Source organism: Herpailurus yagouaroundi, unplaced genomic scaffold (assembly GCF_014898765.1).
Source record: "Herpailurus yagouaroundi ecotype Mexico unplaced genomic scaffold, PumYag 255, whole genome shotgun sequence".
In the NCBI taxonomy this organism is placed as follows: Eukaryota; Metazoa; Chordata; class Mammalia; order Carnivora; family Felidae; genus Herpailurus; species Herpailurus yagouaroundi.
Genome location: NW_024412472.1, coordinates 1033347 through 1053488, shown reverse-complemented (window position 1 = coordinate 1053488; position 20142 = coordinate 1033347). Strand labels below are relative to the sequence as shown.

Below are 20142 nucleotides of genomic sequence, written 5' to 3'. Positions count from 1 at the left end.
TTGAAAAAAAATCAGTTTAAATGCTGATAGAAAAAAATACCCAATTTCCAGAGGACTCATAAAACTACTTTCTTTACGGTTAAGATGACAGAGCAGCATGGAGACCCTCAGGTTGTTTCATCCCTGAAAGTTACCTAGATTCACACAAAACAATTTTGTACACCTAGGAAATTGATCTGAGGATAGAACAAAAATCTGCATAACTTGAGCCACAGAGCTTGGAAGTGCGTGGTGTGGAGAGGTGAACTGAGGGAGAGAAAAGCCACAGAGGTAGGGAGGTGTTTTGGGGAAGAGAGGACAGAGAATGGGGGAGAGTGTGGTGCATCAGGAGAGTGTAGGAAAAACACTCCCTGAAAGTAGTTGGAGAGAAAGAAAGAGAACAAGTGAAAACACTTGCAGGTGATTGAACAAGAGATCTGTTCCCCAAAGCCACTGATGGGGAGAAAGGAGGGGGTTTCACTTCTCCCAGGAGTGCAGAGTCTGAAGTTTTAGAATTCAGTGTCTGGCAGTGCTCTGGTGAGGAAGTAGGGTGAATCCTCAGGTTCCAGTTTGTGTGGTGTGAGGGGTCCACTTGCCATGAAGGGAGGAGTGGTTTTCCTGCTTGGAGTGCATTTGGTTGAGGCCATATGGCCTCCCCACAGGCAAAAGTCCCAGGGGACCCCTGAAAGCAGCCAGGTTTGCTGGTATTGGATGAAGAAGCCAGAGTGTGGTGAAACCAGGCACCGACTGTGTGTTGTGCTATGCCATAATCTCTGACCCTCTACCACTGGGCAACAGCACAGCATGGGTCTAAGCTGCAGGGGTCTCTGAAGTATGGAGTTTTGAAACACAACACCATCTAAGATAAAACTCTGGAGGTGCCACCTGGTAGGCAGATGGTTTGGACAGGAATAAGATAGAGTTGGGGAGTGGATGGAGTCCTGACACAAAGAAGGGCTGCTTTATGGTGGGTTGATGAGAGCAGGAAGTTCCCATGCCAGAGACTAGGGAGCTGGGAGAAGCCACTTCCACCTTTCCCATGTACACATGCACGCACATGCACATGCATGGGCATGTGCACCACACTGATCTATCCCAGGAAGCTAAGCAGAACCATCTAGTGGAGAACAGAGCTGTTTATCCAAGCCCCATCCAACTGTGCCCTCCAAGACATCCAGAAAACAAGCACAAGTCCCTCCACCTGCTTGATATATGAACTATAGAGAGCTTCATAGTTTCAATTCTAGGGGAAACTGAATTTAACTTTATTTAGGTTTCATTCTGTTTGCTGGTTCATTTGTTTTCTTGGTTTTTTTTTTTTTTTTTGTTTTGTTTTTGTTTTAATTTTTTTTTTCCTTTCTTTTCTTTTTCTTGGATACAGAAATAGAAAATTTTATTTTTATTTTCTTTTTTAAATTTTAATTTTTTATTATTTTTTACTTTATTTTTATTTTTTGAATTTTTTATTCCATTTCATTTTCTTTATTTCATTTTATTCTATTTTTTTAAACATTTATTTATTATTGAGAGACACAGAGCGTGAGCAGGGGAGGAGTAGAGAGAGAGGGGGAGAAATAGAATCTGAAGTAGGCTCCAGGCTCCGAGCTGTCAGCACAGAGCCTGACATGGGGCTCAAACTCACAAACTGCAAGATTGTGACCTGAGCCGAAGTTGGTCGCTTAATCAACTGAGCCACCCAGGAGCCCCATTTTATTCTATTTTATTATACAATTTTTTAATTAAAATTTTTTTCTTACTTTTTTTCCTTTCTTCCTTCTCTTTCCCCTTTTTCTCTATTCTATCAAGCTTCTTTCAACAAGAAAACCAAAACGCTACTAGGATGTAGCTTCCTTTATTTGATGTTGTGGTTTGTTTTTATTTTTTTAATGTTTATTTTATTTTTGAGATAGAGAGACAGAGCATGAGCAGGACAAGGGCAGAGAGAGAGGGAGACACAGAACCTGAAGCAGGCTCCAGGCTCTGAGCTGTCAGAACAGCCCTTGTGGGGCCTGAACCCACAAACCATGAGATCATGAACTGAGCTAAAGTCGGATACCCAACCAACTGAGCCACCCAGGTGCCCTATTTTTAATTTTTTAATTGTATTTTTTTATTTTGTTAATTTTTTCTTCCTACAAAATGAAGGAATTCACTCCAAAAGAAAGAACAGGAACAAATGACAGCCAGCAGCTTAATCAACACAGATGTAAGCAAAATGTATGAATTAGAATTTAGAACCATGATAATAAGAATACTAGCTACAGTTGAAAAAAGCATTAAATCTCTTTCTACAGAGTTAAAAGAATTAAAAATGCTATACCAAGATGCAATCTCAAATGTTGCCATGATGGCAAGGATGGATGAAGCAGAGCAGTGAATGAGAAATATAGAAGACAAAATTATGAAGAATAATGAAGCAGAAGAAAAAGAGGGAAAGAAAAACAAAAGAGCATGATACAAGACTTAGAGAACTCAGTTACCTATAAAAAGGCATAGTATCTGAATCATAGGAGTCCCAGAAGGTGAAGAGAGAAAAAAAAAGGGGGGAAGGTTTATATGAGCAAATTATAGTGGAAAAATTGTCCTAATCTGGGGAAACACAGACATCAAAATCCAAGAAGTTCAGAGAACTCCCATTAGATTCAACAAGAACCAACCATCAACAAGGGATATTATAGTCAAATTCACAAAATACACAGACAAGGAAAGAATCATGAAAACAGCAAGAGAAAAAAAAGTCCTTACCCTATAAGGGAAGACAGAACAGGTTAGCAGCAGATGTGTCCACAGAAACTTAAGCTGTAGGAGTGGCAGGATATATTCAACGTGCTGAATCAGAAAAATCTGCAACCAAGAATTCTTTATCCAGCAAGGCCATCATTCAAAATAGAAGGAAAGATCAGAGTTTCCCAGACAAACAGAAACTAAAAGAGTTCATGACCACTAAACCAGTCCCGCTACAAATTTTAAGGGGACTCTGTGACGGGAGAAAAGACAAAACAATATAAAAAAAGACCAAAAGCAACAAAGACTAGAAAGGACCAGAGAACACCACCAGAAACTCCAATTCTTCCCATTTTTTTACTGGATTATTTGTTTTTTGGGGGTTGAGTTTGAAAAGTCCTTTATAGACTTTGGATACTAACCCTTATCAGTTACATCATTTGCAAATATCTTCTCTCATTCTGTGGTTGCCTTTTAGTTTTGTTGGATGACCTTTTATTCAATCAAAATAACTCAATTTTGGAATGACTAATTATATAATATTAGATAAAAATACCAGCCTATGTTATAGTATATTATCATCATTTTTTTTTGTTAAAACATACATAATACATGCATATCAATACATTTACATATATGTAGTTTTAAGATCAGGATAAAAATATACCAGATTCATCTAGGTTGTAGAACTATAAGTGCTTTTTGATCTCCTTTAAAACACCTTTCGATTTTGCCAAATTATTCAATGTATGCTGGTATTACTTTTATCTATTTTAAATAGATAAAAAATTAAAACTAGTTATGTTTTTAAAAATTATCACTACCGTCATGATTATTTCAGGGTTTTATATTGATCTAATTTTCCTAACTTAATATGTGGGTGTAATAAGCCTAATCTTTTGGTGACTTTCTTTTTTAGATTGCCATAACAGTCATCATTTGTCTCCCTTAAAAGTAAGCTTTTAAACCAGGGGCCATCACTTATATGTAAGTGATGAATCAGTAAATTCTATTCCTGAAGCCAATATTACACTATATGTTAACTAATTAGGGTTTAAATAAAATCTTGAAACAAACAAAAAATAAACCAGGGATCATGTTTACATATTTCCTACCATAGCTTAGAAAATAGAAAGTTTTCAATAAACAGTCATCAAAAGGAAAGATGAAATAATACATGAATAAAAGAAGAAATTATAAAATGAATTAGTGTGTGAATGAAAAACTTCTCTGCTTAAGTGCTTTTGATCTATTTTTCCATAGGACAATGAGGGGGGAAAGAAAATATAAATGTGTGATAAATATCAAGTCCTAGTTTTATGTAAAAATAACTTGTGCTCATTTTCGGTCTCTACCTTCCTGTACATACATGCTAACACACAAACACACACATATGAGATTATTCACTTATTTATGTATCAATATTTGGGCACTAATAATGGACAGTTATAGCTCTTTTTCTTCCTCCCACAGAGGATAGCTTGATCCCCACACCAACACTTGTGTCTCCAATACTCTGACATGGTCCCTTGGGACACATAACACACATTTTCCTTTAAAGTCTTGGTTCAATAGTACAGATATCAAGGAAGTTTGAAGATAGGCTGCTGCACATGCACAGTCATTCTAGGATTGCGATTTAACAAGATTTTAAATACCTGGACTAGACTGCATTCAGCCCACTGTTTTGCTATCCAGGAACTAAGGTATTTAAGACATACAGAAGAGGGGCTAGTGACAAGATTTCTTTCTTTCTTTCTTTCTTTCTTTCTTTCTTTCTTTCTTTCTTTCATTCTTCTTTCCTTCCTTCCTTCCTTCCTTCCTTCCTTCCTTTTGTCTTTCTTTCTTTTTTTCTTCCTGTCTGTATTTGTTTCTGTCTTTCTGATTGTCAGTAAGATAAAGTGGAGAAGGGTTTGTGTATATATCAACTGCTTATTATTTTTCCAGAAATAAATCTTTGATTTCATTCACACAATTTGAATTCAGAAATATTGTGTGGGATTGGGTGTTTTTATTAAATATGTATTTTTCAAACTATGGCATTAAGATTCAGCATAATGCCATTGTGATTATGATTTTCTGTGTTATATCTCTATATAAATAGGAATCTTTATTTCAGTGGTGGTGGAAGTTGGGCATGAATCACTCTCATGACAATGAGAAATGGAAGAACAGTTAGAAAATAGTTCTCCACCATTAGATCAATGACAAGATTGCTCCTGCTTCTTACCTGTCCTGCCCCTGTTTCTCAAAATCAGAGTGCAATTTTCTTTTATTATTTTCTAGTGAGACTGAGCTATGACTTTACTCCATTGTGTCCGGGTAGTAAAAGCCACATGGAGCAAACAACTCTCATATGAAAAGAAAAACATGGATATAAAAACAAATTTTCTTACCTATAGGGTTGAAGAATAAGGATATACTACAGGTAATATCAACTACATTTTATAAGTTTGGTGATAGTCATGTATTAATATTACTATTCCAGTAATCCTGTCTATAAGCCAGCATAAGTCAAATTTCCTTGTGGAAGAAACTGAATTCGGTTGTATCAAAATTATTTTGATTGAATAATAAAGCTGCTTAAATTTGTAGTTAATACTTAAGTATTTAATTTGGATCTTGAAGAGTTTTGCAAATATATTGAAAATGGGAACTAGTTATTCTGTGAGTATAAAGCCAGTTTTAGTGACTACAGCTATACAGATAAAAAGGAGATTGAGGAGTATAAAAGGAATGCTTATCAAAGGAATGCTTATCTAGTATTTTTTAAAAATACATCTTTCCAAAAAGTGCAGTTGTAATCTCATAAAAATATTTTCAGTTTTCAATTTAGTGGTACATATTTTTTTTTAATGTTTATTTATTTATTTTGAGAAAGAGAGGGAGTGGCAGAGAGAGAGAAAGAGAAAATCCCAAGCAGGCTTCATGCTGGCAGTGGTCAGCTGTGTTGTTTTCAAATTTTTCCCTACTCCAAATACCAAAGAGGATGTGTATTTTACATTTCACATTTAGCTCTTATATTTTTCTAAACCTGTTTTTGTGTATGACATGATTTAGGGAACAAGGTGTGTTTCTTTTTTCTCTCAACACACATCCATTGACTCAATAATATTGAAAATATAATACTGAAAATACCTTTTTTTTTTTTAAATTTTATTTCAACGTTTATTTATTTTTGGGACAGAGAGAGACAGAGCATGAATGGGGGAGGGGCAGAGAGAGAGGGAGACACAGAATCGGAAACAGGCTCCAGGCTCTGAGCCATCAGCCCAGAGCCCGACGCGGGGCTCGAACTCACGGATCGCGAGATCCTGACCTGGCTGAAGTCGGACGCTCAACCGACTGCGCCACCCAGGCGCCCCTGAAAATACCTTTTTTTAAAAGTAAGTTCTAGTCCCACCGTGGGGCTTGAACTCTCGACTCTGAGATCAAGATTCTCAACCTCTACCGACTGAGCTAGCCAGATGACCCTTGAAAATGCCATTTTTGTTCTTAATCTGTTTCCTCTGTCATTAATTAGGTGGCTTAATGTGTGTTTCAGTATTTGGTTTCTGGACTCTGTATTTCTTACAATAATATTTTTATCAGTATTTAAAAGGATAGGTAATCTATTTGTAAGGAAGTTACATAAATTGTCTACATGTATACCTTTAGGAATTGGAAAGATGGGGTTAAAATCCATGTATTTCACCAAGACCCTACTTTATTGTACTGACATGATCTTAGAGACATTGAAAGATCAAAAACACCTCAAGGAGATTAAGTGAATTACAAAAATCAGCTCTGGGGTCCAGGTGTTCTGCCTAATAAATTGGTGAAATTTCTACCATATTAGTTGACAATTTTCTATGGAAAATCATATGCACCTTTTCCTATTTCTAGTTATTATAGGGTTACTGGGAAGGTGATTAAAGAAAACCAATCAGGTTGTTTGGCAACTTTGGCCAGAGGTCCTTTCCTTTCAGGAAACAGAAATTTTACATAAATTGCTTGTTTGTGGAGTCTGCTAAATAAATGATTACCTGCAAGTTTAATCAGCTTCAGTCTTCCATTAATTATTATTTTGCTTACCTATTGAGCAAAGACCACAGTATCTCAAAGTTTTTCATATCCTTCTTCTGTCCTCATTGCTGGGGATGGGGTGGTGGTGGTAGAGGTAGAGAGTATTCCCATGAGGGGTAGGAGGAAGATTCTGATTTTCTCGTTGCTTAAAAGTTTTTATTTTTTTTAATTTTATTTATTTATTTATTTATTTATTTTTAAAGGCATTTTTTTTTTTACGTTTATTTATTTTTGAGACAGAGAGAGACAGAGCATGAATGGGGGAGGGGCAGAGAGAGAGGGAGACACAGAATCCCACGCAGGCTCCAGGCTCCGAGCCATCAGCCCAGAGCCCGACTCGGGGCTCGAACTCATGAACGGTGAGATCGTGACCTGAGCTGAAGTCCAATGCCCAACCAACTGAGCCACCCAGGTGCCCCTACTTAATAAGTTTTTAAAGCACCTTGGAGTAAATTCTGACCCTTTGGATTCTTGTGAGTTCTTTAGTATTTACTTTCCATTATCAAGGAATTCGGTATTATCATTACAAGATTCTTTATGATCTAGCTCCTGGGCAAATGTCCAGGTTATCATTTGTTCCTTTCATACAAGTGAATTCTCATAGACTTGATCGTTTTGATTTCTTTTTATTGATTTCTTTATGTGTTTGTTTTGATTTCTCTACTTGTACTTATTTACTTTTTCCTCTGGAATTTCTTTTACAAATGTATCTCCCTTACAACTTGTCTTCCTTCAAAATACATACCAAACGCCTTCTCTTCAACATGGTCCTTCTTGACAATCACCAATCCCTCCTCCGAACACCCCACCAACAAAAACACACATCCATTTTAATATCATACTGCTTATTTAAGACAATGTACATACTTCTATTTCAGTTTTTTATGTTTACTGTAATTATTACGTTTACTGTGATTATTTCTGTGCACTTGGTCTCTCCATTAGACTCTCAATTCTTTAAAGGATGAAATTGTGTCTTATTCTCCACAGGATCACATTGTAAGAGCTCAGTAAATATTTATGAGAAATGAAGAGATTAATGAAAGAAGGAGATGCCATTTATCTACCCCAAATATTTAGTTAACTTGAAAATGAAGTTTAATTTTAAGTAGGGAATTTGGATTAATTAATTTTTCTCTTGGATGAGAAATGAATTTGATGTGTGATTAGAAATATTAAATTTCCATTTATGTTGTCTCCCACTAGAACCCAACTGAAATGTGTCCCATTGCTAAAGTTAGGAAAAAATGGGGAAAAGTTAGGAAAAAATAGGGAGATGCATATAGTTATTAATAGGTAAGTAAGGTATTCTAACAAAAATTTCTTTAGAGAAGTCATTAACAGAGTTATACTCAATTATAAATTATGAGGATGGAAATATTTTAAAAATAATGAAGATTCAGTGTCAGTGATGAGAACTTGAGTTGCTTAATAAGAAATTGTTAGATGAACAGATGACTTAATCAATGCAAAACAAATAGACAATAAAAACTAATCCTTGGACCTTAGAAATTTTGACTGATCATTAAAATGCACTATGGAATTTTAAAATGTTGAGGTGAGAGGGAGGCAGTATATATAAGCTATATTTTTCCTCTCTTTTTTGCCTACTCTAGGAAAACACACATGAATGTTAAGCCTAATTGATCATGCTAATGCTGAATAAAACAAACTGGACTCCAGCGTCATTCATTCTTAATGGAGTCCCAGGACTGGAAGACATGCACCTGTGGATTTCTTTCCCATTCTGCTCCATGTATGCTGTGGCAATGGTAGGGAATTGTGGGCTCCTCTACCTCATCCACTTAGAGGACTCCCTGCACAGGCCCATGTATTACTTTTTAGCTATGCTTTCCCTAACTGATATTGTCATGTGCTCTAGTACAATCCCTAAAGCTCTCAGCATCTTCTGGTGTCATCTCAAAGAAATTGGCTTTGATGAATGTCTGGTACAGATGTTCTTTGTCCACACCTTCACAGGGATGGAGTCTGGGGTGCTCATGCTTATGGCCCTGGACCGTTATGTGGCCATCTGTTACCCTCTGCGCTATTCAACTATCCTCACCAATCCTGTCATTGCAAAGGTTGGGCTTGCTACTTTCCTGAGAGGGGTGTTCCTCATCATTCCCTTCACTTTCCTTACCAAGCGCCTGCCCTACTGCAGAGGGAATATAATTCCTCACACCTACTGTGACCACATGTCTGTAGCCAAGTTATCCTGTGGAAATATCAAGGTCAATGTCATCTATGGTCTGATGGTTGCCCTCCTGATTGGGGGCTTTGATATCTTGTGCATCACAGTCTCCTACACCATGATCCTCCGGGCAGTAGTCAGCCTCTCCTCAGCAGATGCTCGGCAGAAGGCCTTCAGCACCTGCACTGCCCACATCTGTGCCATTGTTTTCTCCTACAGTCCAGCCTTCTTCTCCTTCTTTTCCCACCGCTTTGGGGGCCACACAATTCCTCCATCTTGCCACATCATTGTGGCCAATATTTATCTGCTCCTGCCTCCCACTATGAACCCTATTGTCTATGGAGTGAAAACCAAGCAGATACGTGACTGTGTCATAAGAATCTTTTCAGGTTCTAAGGACATCAAATCCCACAGCATATAAAGGACAGTTACCAAAAAAAAACCCGTTTTTCATGACAGAGAGGAGCTCCTGTTTAGTCAAGAGGTGTAAAATGTTTTGGGAAGTACTATTTTGGTCATGGAAACGGAGCTTGTTGATGTTCTAAATAGATGTTTTGAAAATCTCAACTGGCCTGCCAACTGAGATTTCCATGAATTTTTTTCCTTCTCAGTCTTGTGAAGAATGAGTCTAATAATTAATACATATCCTTGAGCAAAGCCTGATTAGCCCATTCCATTAAAAGATAAAGTAGAAGTAATTTGACAATAAATTATATTTTAAAATAATAAATAAATAAATAAATAAATAATAAAGTAGAAGTAGGTGATTCTGATTCTGAATACCTATTATGATTTCTAGGTTGAGAGCCAGTTGTTGCTTTTCCCTGGAAAATATGTGCTGTATATTTTTAATCACTGCTTAATATGTTTTTTCAATGACTTCTTTCTGAAAGAGAAGTTATAAAGTATCCTTTGTATGGAGTCATTAAGGTAATAAATTTTCAGTCTCTGTGCATCTGAGAGAATGTGGCTGCATAGATCTCTCCTAGCTAGGACAGGCACATTATTTCACTACAGACTAATCTGTGATGCAGTTTTCTTCAACACGACTTTTGAAAGCACACAATCTGGAGGTTGGGGTAGATAGATCTCTCTACCCAAATGTAACAAACAATATAATTTTTCATAAGAACAGCATGAGAGGGGGTCAAAATCAACTTGTTTCCTCTTATCTGCAATTGTGAATCTAATAAATACAATGAAATATCTCTGTCTAATATTCAAGATTCTTTTAAATTAACGAACAAGTCTGGTTCATTAGTCTGGTGGAAATGGTGTTTTTATATTAATGTCTCATGATCTAAGCCAATTATTTAAGGGATATAGAATAAACTGAATTATTAGTCTTATAACTTTTTGTTCAACTTAAAAGAATACATATTGTCTCTGCCCAATTTTGGTAACTATACCAATCAAATTACATTTAATTATTTAATTAGTCTTTTACAATTTCACATTTTATTTTTTTTCTTTTTCTTTTTCTTTTTTATTAAAACTTTTTTTATTTTTTATTTTATAAAATTCACATCTCAATTAGTTAGAGGCAAGGGAAACAAAAGCAAAAATGAACTACTGGGACCTCATCAAAATATAAAGCTTCTGCACAGCGATGGAAACAATCAGCAAAACTAAAAGGCAACTGACAATGTGGGAGAAGATATTTGCAAATGACATATCAGATAAAGGGTTAGTATCAAAAATATATAAAGAACTTATCAAACTCAACACCAAAAACCAAATAACCCAATGAAGAAATGGGCGAAAGACATGAATAGACACTTCTCCAAGGAAGACATCCAGATGGCCAACCGACACATGAAAAAATGCTCAACATCACTCATCATCAGGGAAATACAAACCAAAACCATAATGAGATACAATATCACTTTTTAAAATCTTACAGACCACACCACCCCCTAATATATAACCATCTTCCATTTTTTTACCCTATTTCTTTGCTTACCTTGATTTCAAAAGTTGTAACCAACTTGTTATAACCAACAAGTGTTGGTTATAAAGTGGCTTTTGTAAACAGAGGGCAAAGAGAGACTGAAGAGAGAGGCAGACCACTCCAGATTGGTAGGCACCAGGGTTAATAAGAAGGTATCATACACACAAGTCTTATCTTGGGTGGTTGCAAGATGAGTAGCTCTCCACACCTGCCTGCCAGAATCTTAAGAGTTTGTATGGAAACCTTAACTGGGTTCAGTCACATATACCATCCAGATAGTCTCAACAACATATTGCTACATATTGAGGCTATGTCTTTAAGGGAACTTCTGGTGTGGGTAAGGCAAGTACAATGCACAGTCCAAAGACAGGGAAGAGCATGAGGAGCCTACAATTTCCTAGGTCCAGTGCTCAGATCAACCTGGGTCATGCCATCTTGAAGACCTAGTCAAAGAACAAGTTGTCATCTTCTTTCCTTTTACTTTCTCAACTTGAAATAATTTTCCCACTAATTTGCCTTTTGGTCATCACATCCATCACCTGAAATTGCTTTTGCAATTTCACCCGTGGCTTCCATTTTAAGAAATTAAATAGGCCTCTCTCTGGGCTCATATAACTGTATGACTTAGGAATATGAAATGAAATTCTGTATTTCTGATATCTTGAAACATTTCCATTATTTTACTTCAGAAGCATTACACATTGTATGATTTTCTTCACTCCTATTTAAAAAGAAGATGTACTAAATGGTCAACAGGTAGGAAAAGATGCTCGATATCATTAATCATTAGAGAAATGAAAATCAAGTCCAAAATGAGATATCATCTCACATCCTATTAAGATGTCAATTATAGAATAAATCAAACAAAAAGTTGTTGGTGAGGATGTGGAAAAATTAGAACCCATGCCCACTGCCAGAGGGAATGCAAATTTGTTCAGCCACAATAAAAAACAGTATAGAAATTCCTCAAGAAGTTAAAAATAGAATTACCATATAATCCAAAAATCTCACTTCTGAGAATTTACCCAAAAGGACTAAAAATAAGATCTCAATGAGATATATGTACTCTCATGTTCACTGCAGCATTACTCACAACATCCAAGATATACAAGTAACCTAAAGGTCCATAAATAGATGAATAGGTAAAGAAATACAGTATATACATATAGTATAATATTATTCAGGCATAAACACAAGGAAGCTGTCATATGCTATATCATGGATGGCCCTTGAATATATTATACTAAGTGAAATAAGTCAACCACACAAGGACATAAAACAAATGTTTTATGATTCCAATTAAAATAGGCATTTTAATGTAATTAAGCTTATAGAAATAGAAGGTTGAATGGTAATTATCTTTATATATTATAATAAGATATATTATGATAATATAATAATTAATATATACTAATAAAACTACACATTTCCAATAAAATAAATTTTTAAAAATCCAATTAAATGAAGAGACAAACAATGTTCATGGATGAGAAGATACCAGTTTTTCCTAAAGTGATACACAGGTATGATGCAATTCCTATGAAAATCCCAGCAAGATTTTCTGTTGATATAGACAATTGTTTTCTAAAATTTATTTGGAATATCAAAGGAATGACACTAGCTTAAAAAAAATTGAAAATATATAATGAAATGAGGAAGTAGTCTTTGTAATTTCAAGACTTACATAGCTACAATAATCAAGACTGGTATTAGCAGATCATAGAACATAGATCAATGGAGCAGTATAGAGTACCTAGAAATAGAACCCCACAAATATGCCCAAATGATTTTTGACAAATAAAAGAAATCCATAAAGGAAATGTGGCCTTTCAAAAAACGTCTGTTAGAAGAATTAGGCATTGATAGGCAAACAAAACCAAAACACTCTTGAGCTAAATCAAGATTGTACCTTGATTATACCTTATACACAAATTAACTCAAAATAATGCATTATAAACTTAAATGTAAAATTTGAAGCTCTAAAACATTTTTAAAAACTATGGGATAAAACTTTAAGATCCAGGACTAGGCAGAATTCTTAGACTTGACACCAAAACACAACTCAAAATAGAAAAAAAATAAATGAAAATTAAACCACATTAGAATTTTTTTTTTAATTTTGCTCTGCAAAAGACCCTACTAAGAGGATGAAAAGACAAGCTACAGACTGTGAAAAATACTTTCAGGACATATCCAACACACACACACACACACACACACACACACACACACACACTCAATGGTAAAAAAAAATCCAATTAGAAAAGACAAAAAAAACAAAAACAAAAAAGCCCAGACATTTCATTGATAAGGATATATAAATGGCAAATAGACATATAAAAAAATGTTCGATATCATTAGCCATATACAAATAAAAATTAAAATTGGAATAGAATATCACTATACAACCATGACATAAGATAAAATAAAGCATACTAAAAACATGAAATTCTGGTAAGAATATGGAAAAACAGAATCACAAATACAGTGATGGTAGCAATATAAAAAAGGACAGCTATTCTGGAAAACATTTTGACAGTGTCTTAAAAACACAGTACTGGAGCTATCATACAACTTAGCAGTTATACTCCTGAGCATTTATCCCAGAGAAATACTTGGGTTCACACACAAAAAAGCAGTAAACTGTGAGCGACATGAATGAAAATGGCAAAATGACAATATTAAAAGTTTGTCCCTAATACAAGCAATGGATAAACTACAAAAAAAAAAAAAAAAAAAAAAAAACCCTGTCAAAATCAACTTTCTCACATTCTTGATGCTAATTAAAAGTTTTCAGCAATTTTAATAAAAAAAATAGCTGGGCCACTGTGCAAAAACGGTATGGAATTTCCTCAAAATATTAAAAATAAAAATGTCATATGATCCATTAATTCCATTTCTGGGTATTTATACAATGAAAACAGAAACACTAATTTGAAAAGGTATATGCATTCCTCTGTTTATTGCAGCATTATTTACAATAGACAAAATATGGAAGCAATCTCAGTGCCCATTGACAAGTGAATAAAGATGTGGTATATATACACAATAAGATACACAGCCATAACAAGGATGAAGTCTTGCCGTTTGAGACATATGGATGGATCTAGGCAGTATTATGGTAAGTAAAATAGATCAGACTGAGAAAGGCAAATACATATGATTTCATTCTTGTGTGGAATCTTAACACAAAACAAAACAAAACAAATGAATAAACAAACAAAAAGCAGAATCAGACCCGTAAATACAGAAAAGAAATTGGTAGTTGCCAGAAGGTAGGAAGGTGGGAGGATGGACCAAATGGGTAAAGGAGAGTGGGAGATACAGGCTTCTAGTTATGGAATGAGTAAGTCATGGGACAACATAGGGAGTAAATGGTACAACATAGGGAATACAGTCAATGATATTGTAATTGATGTATGGTGACAGAGGGTAACTACATCTGTGGTGAGCATAGCATAATGTATAGAGATGTTGAATCACTATGTTGTACACCTGAGACTAATGTAACATTGTGTGTCAACTGTATTCAAATTAAAAAATTAAAAGGAAATAAAAAATAAAGCATTTGCACACATGTGTAGAAGTATATGGGAATAGCTATATGCTTAACTCATTAAACTATACTGTGTATAAACCATCTTTCAACCAGCATTTTTTTCATTAAGGTCTAAGTGTATATAAACTTATGTGTTGAAGCATATGGGAATAGCCTGTTTTTAACTCACTGAACCTACATTGGGTATAATGTGTCTTTCAAGTAACATCATCATTCATTAAGATATAAATGTTTGTAAACTTATGTGTAGAAGCCTGTGGGAATGGATTTATGCTAAACTCTTTAAAACTACACTGTGCCCTTGGGGCGCCTGGGTGGCGCAGTCGGTTAAACGTCCGACTTCAGCCAGGTCACGATCTCGCGGTCCGTGATGGGCTGATGGCTCAGAGCCTGGAGCCTGTTTCCGATTCTGTGTCTCCCTCTCTCTCTGCCCCTCCCCCGTTCATGCTCTGTCTCTCTTTGTCCCAAAAAAAAATTTTTAAAAAAAAAAAAAAAAACTACACTGTGCCCCAAAATAAATAATAATAAATTAAGCCTAAAAAGTAGAAGATTCTAAGAAAGCTTTGTGACTTTTTAAAAAATTGTGGTAAAAGTCACATAATGCAAAATTTACCATTTTAAATATGTTAAAGGTACAATTCAGTGGCTTTTAGTACATTCCTAGTGTTGTGCAACCATCACCACTAATTCCAGAATATTTTAGTCATCTCCCCAAAAAAGCCTATACATTTTAAGCAGCCACCTACTTCCCCATACTGCTGGTATCCAAAAATTTACTTTCTATTCTATGGATTTGCCTATTCTTAATATTTCATGTAAAGGGAATAACACAATATGTGGCTATCTGTCTCTGAAATCTTTGATCTAACATAAAATTTCCAAGGTTCATGTTGTTTGACCCCTTTTTAAGACCTACTACTCTGACTTGGGGATGTCTAAGTACTCAATGATGTCGTTTAATTAGAGACATTAACAAATAAGTGAATGAAATAAACGGATGGATATGTGAGTGACAAACATTCTGTGCTAAGTGCTTTTACCATGTATCCTACAAGACCTCATACAAAAAGAAAGACCACTGCAGTAGTATTAAAACAACTCACTTTTATTAAAACTTGTGCTCATTTTAATTCCTCTCCATTAAATACATGGGTATGCACAAACATACATGCACATGAAAAATTCAATTATTCAGTATCATCATATACAGTAAGAATGGAAACCATCCATTCTTTTCCTCCTCTCATAAAGGTTAGCTTGATTGCCACACAAACACCTGTGTCTCTAATGTTTTGAAGTATCCCTTTAGGATAGATAGGACATTTTTCGTAAATACCCATTTCACTAGTACAGATACCATGGGATTCAGAAATTGAATGCTGTGCATGTATATATATCATATGTTTTTTGACTACGATCCTGAACACCTGGACCAGATTGCATTCAGCTCACTGTCTGTTCTTTAGAACCTAAGGTATTAAAGGAACATAAAAGTGGGACTAGAGGATTTATTATTGTTTTTTAGGCAGAAAGATAAAGTAGAGGTTTTGAATGCATATGAATTGTTTATGATATTTTCAGAAATACGATTTGAGTCCATTCATCATGTTTGCAGGCAAGAGTGTTGTGGGAGGCTGGGAGGTTAGAAAATGTTTACCCAATGCTCAGATTGCAAATCAGCATAACTTTTGCATCATGATTATGAATATCTAGGCCATTTCCATAACCAAATAGGAATCATTGTTTCTGTTGTAGTGGAAGTCAGGTATGAATCATGCTTATGGCAAGAAGAAATGGGGGACATCTAGAGAAGAGTTCTCAGTCATGGTGAGAACACTCTTGCTTCTTACCTGCCCTCCCCTTGTTCTCAGAAAGAGAATCTAATTTTTCTTGTTAATTATCTAGCGACACTTAGTTGAGACTGAATTTCATCCATTTTAAATAACAACACTTGCTGAGAGGGACCCACTATCATAACGAGAGAGCAAATTTATTGTGTATGGGGTTTGGGAATGGTAATAGACAAAAGTTGATATCAAAGTTGTACTTTAAAAATAACATATATGTGCTTGTGTTCCTCTTCCAATATACCTGTCCACACCCACGACATAGTATTAGTTAATTTTCCTTGCTAGAAAAATTGGATTATGATATATCGAAATCATTTTAAACCTGTTTTGGACATTTCCTTACTTATTTTGTGGTTAATAGTATACGACCTGTGTATAAGTGTGGATCTCTGCCAGTTTTGCAAATATATTAAACATGGGACCTAAAATTATTGTGTAACATGAAAGTCACTTTTAGTAATTAAAGATACATCTATAGAAAGAAAGCACAAGATATAAGCAGGATATTTACTTCATATTTAGGAAAGATAGTCTCTAGAACACAGCAAAAGTAATCTCCAAAATATATTGCCTATTTTTAAATTACATGTACCGATACTTTTCCTAAGTGCATCTCCTTCTGTTGCATAGAGTTAAGAGTTGACATTTGAATGTATTAAGGAGGAATGAGTAGTGATATTATTTTTTTCAACAACTTATGACAATTTATTACACCCTAGCCACGCATTTATAAAAAATAAATTTCAATATCTATTTTAACGGTAAATATGCGCATATATGGATAAACATATATGCACTTACATACATACATAAGAATTTTATACTTTAAAAAAATATCCTTTAATGATAGCTGTGAAAATAATCATAAAAATATTTTTTATTCAAGCATAAAGTACACATTTACAAGCCTGATAGAATGAAACTTGATAGCAGTTTGTTACCTGTGGAAACACAACACTTACATTGTGAACCCACAGTTTTCCTTTTTCCAAAATGCAAATTGTAAGGCTTTTGTTAGCCCGCTTGAAGGCCAAACGAATGACACTGAAATGAGAAGTGGAGGATGAGCTAATAAGCTGTGATATAATTAAAGTGTCTCATTTTATTTTTCACTTATTTATTTTTCAGTGTCTCAATTTAAAACTTCTGTGTACTAACAGAGTGAACCAGAGAATTATTGCAGTACTGTACAATGTTTGGTTGTGGAAAAACTTTGCCAAAGCTAGAGGTGGGTGACACACTTTGGTGTACCAGCTTTAATTTCCCCGTGTCAAGCCTTTTATTTTACTCGAAAGTGATATTGAGTCAATATTTTCTTGTTTTTGTTTCTGCATTATCTCAAAGTAATATTTTATCCAAAATTTTTTGGTATATTTTGTTTCTTGGTATGTTTCATGTTTACAAAACAAACAAGCAAAAAAGCAAAAACTTTGTGCATACTTTGTGTGTGGTCTACTTTCCAATATACCTCTTCTTCAAAACTATACAATATTGTTTTTAAAAATCACTCTGAATTAGGACTAATTCGTACCGTAGTTCAAATAGTTGATCTTTGTTTTTCAAACCAATATATTTATTTTACTTAGGACATTATTTTTTTCCTGCTTCCTTGGGATTTCCTTTGTTTTCTCTATTTCATTTAAACTTAATGGTTTCTGGTGATTTATGAGCTTTTTTCCTCTGGTAGTTCCTTTCTGTTTTCCAAGTAATAATATTTATATTACACCATTTAATTTAATAATGCTTAAAATCAAGTTCAGACTATGATTCATTAATTCATTAATCTGCTCTTTTATTCCAAAATTATTGACATTTAATATGTACTAAGCGTCTTGCTATAGACTGCAGGTGTAAAATACAATCTGTCTTAATGTGAAGGCTTTATTAAATTGTGGATGATTCAAGAATAGAATAAGATTTTTATAATGCCATGATATTGAAATAGTGAAAGACATTGATTCCATCAACATATCCATTCCTTACTGTAAGCCTGGTACTTTGCTAATTACACTGTATTAAGAGGCTTTAGAGGTTGGCTTTCTAAACTGTCCAAGAGACAACTGAATCTTCCTGGAATGTGTTATACTAGAGGCTGTTACGGGAGAACACAAAAAGGAGAGAAGATTGCATAATCATGAAGCTAAAAATATCAGTATGATTTGAGGAGGAAATTATAAGCACAAGAGAGAACACTGCTCTGCCCATCTGGCCTGTCATAAACCTAACCACACTTCATGTTTAAAAGCATTTGTCCATTCCTCTTAGCAGCTCTTCTGATAGGCCTCAAAGTTAACTTCATTCTCATTCCTTCTTTTTTTTAATGTTTATTTATTTATTTTGAGGCAGAGAACGACAAAGAGAGACAGAGAAAGAAAATCCCAAGCAGGCTCTGTGCTGTCAGTGCAGAGCCTGATGCAGGGCTTGATCCCATGAGTTGTGCAATCATGACCTGAGCTGAAATCAACAGGTCCACACTCAGCCAACTGAGACAGTCACCTGTGCTCTCCTCTATAGCCTCTTTCTTCAGTATGATTTAATATTCAAAATTTACCAGATATGTGAGAAACTCCTCCAATGTAAAAAAAGCTACATAAAAATAAATAATTGAAACTTAAATGATATGGAAATTATATGTAATGTGTATACCTTCAAATATATATTTATTACCACCAGATACGCAAGATTCAGAAGAAAATGTGATATTGGAAATTTGTAATATTAGACAACAACAAACAATGCCAAGATATTTGGGATATAGAGTTCAGGAATTTTTGTAGAAAATGGATTATAAAAATATATCCAATATAAACATAATTTTTTTTTTTAATTTTTGAAGGAGAGAGACAGAACAGGACTGAGGGAGGGACAGAGAGAGAGAGGGAGACACAGAATCTGCAGCAGGCTCTAGGCTCTGTGCTGTTAGGATAGAGCCAGATGTGGGGCTCAAACCCACAATCTGTGAAATCATGACCTGACCTGAAGTTGGATGTTTAACCTACTGAGCCACCCAGGTGCCCCAATATAAACGTTTTAAGAGAGAGAAAAAAAAAAAGAGAATAAGCCCAGAAGATCTAACTAAAAGTAACAGTAGTAAAATAACAAGGATGTGGTTGTGAAGATAATATCAAAAATTAATGCAAGAAAATTTCCAAAACCAAAGGTTGCAGATTTCCAGACACAAAAAGCCCAATAAGTGCCTGCACAATAAAAGACATGCACACGGATATCTCTATCATCATAACTTCTACCACTGAATTTGAAAGCATAGAAGTTTAAAAATGTTCTTAAATATTTCAGAACCAAAAAACAAATAAATGAAGAAAAGCAAAAGAATAGTTCATATAAAAAGGTATCAGTGGTCCTCTTACTATCTATACCTTAAGCTAGGAGATTGAGAGAATGTCTTTGAAATTCAGACCTTAGAAACCTCATCCACAAAGACCCACCATTTACTTAATAATAACGTGCAGATTAATAAAAATGCATTCTAGGCTTTTAATGAGGATAAAATGAGTTAATATATTTATAAACTTCTTAGAACTTTACCTGGTACATAGTAGGCATAAATATAAATTATTGTTAAACATAAAACAATAAAATATAAAAGAAAGAATAACAATGCACCTTAATCATATCCGTTGTGTTACTGGTAAGGTATTCAATGAGTTCTACTTTAAGAAAATACCTAAACTGGAGAGGGTATAGTAATTAACATTCAAATGAGATATTATATCAGATATCAATCAGAAAGATCATAATGACATAGATCATGGGTGTAACACAATTACACTTGATTATAAGTTTAGAGGGATTGTATCTA

General features: G+C 34.7%; 1 protein-coding gene across 1 annotated transcript; it reads left to right on the top strand.

Annotated features, from left to right (window-relative positions):
• Positions 1-8417: 8417 nt before the first annotated feature.
• LOC121021199 (olfactory receptor 52N4) lies at positions 8418-9383 on the top strand. The gene has a single exon (XM_040461431.1). The coding sequence runs from the start codon at positions 8418-8420 to the stop codon at positions 9381-9383; it is 966 nt and encodes a 321-aa protein (XP_040317365.1).
• Positions 9384-20142: the final 10759 nt, after the last annotated feature.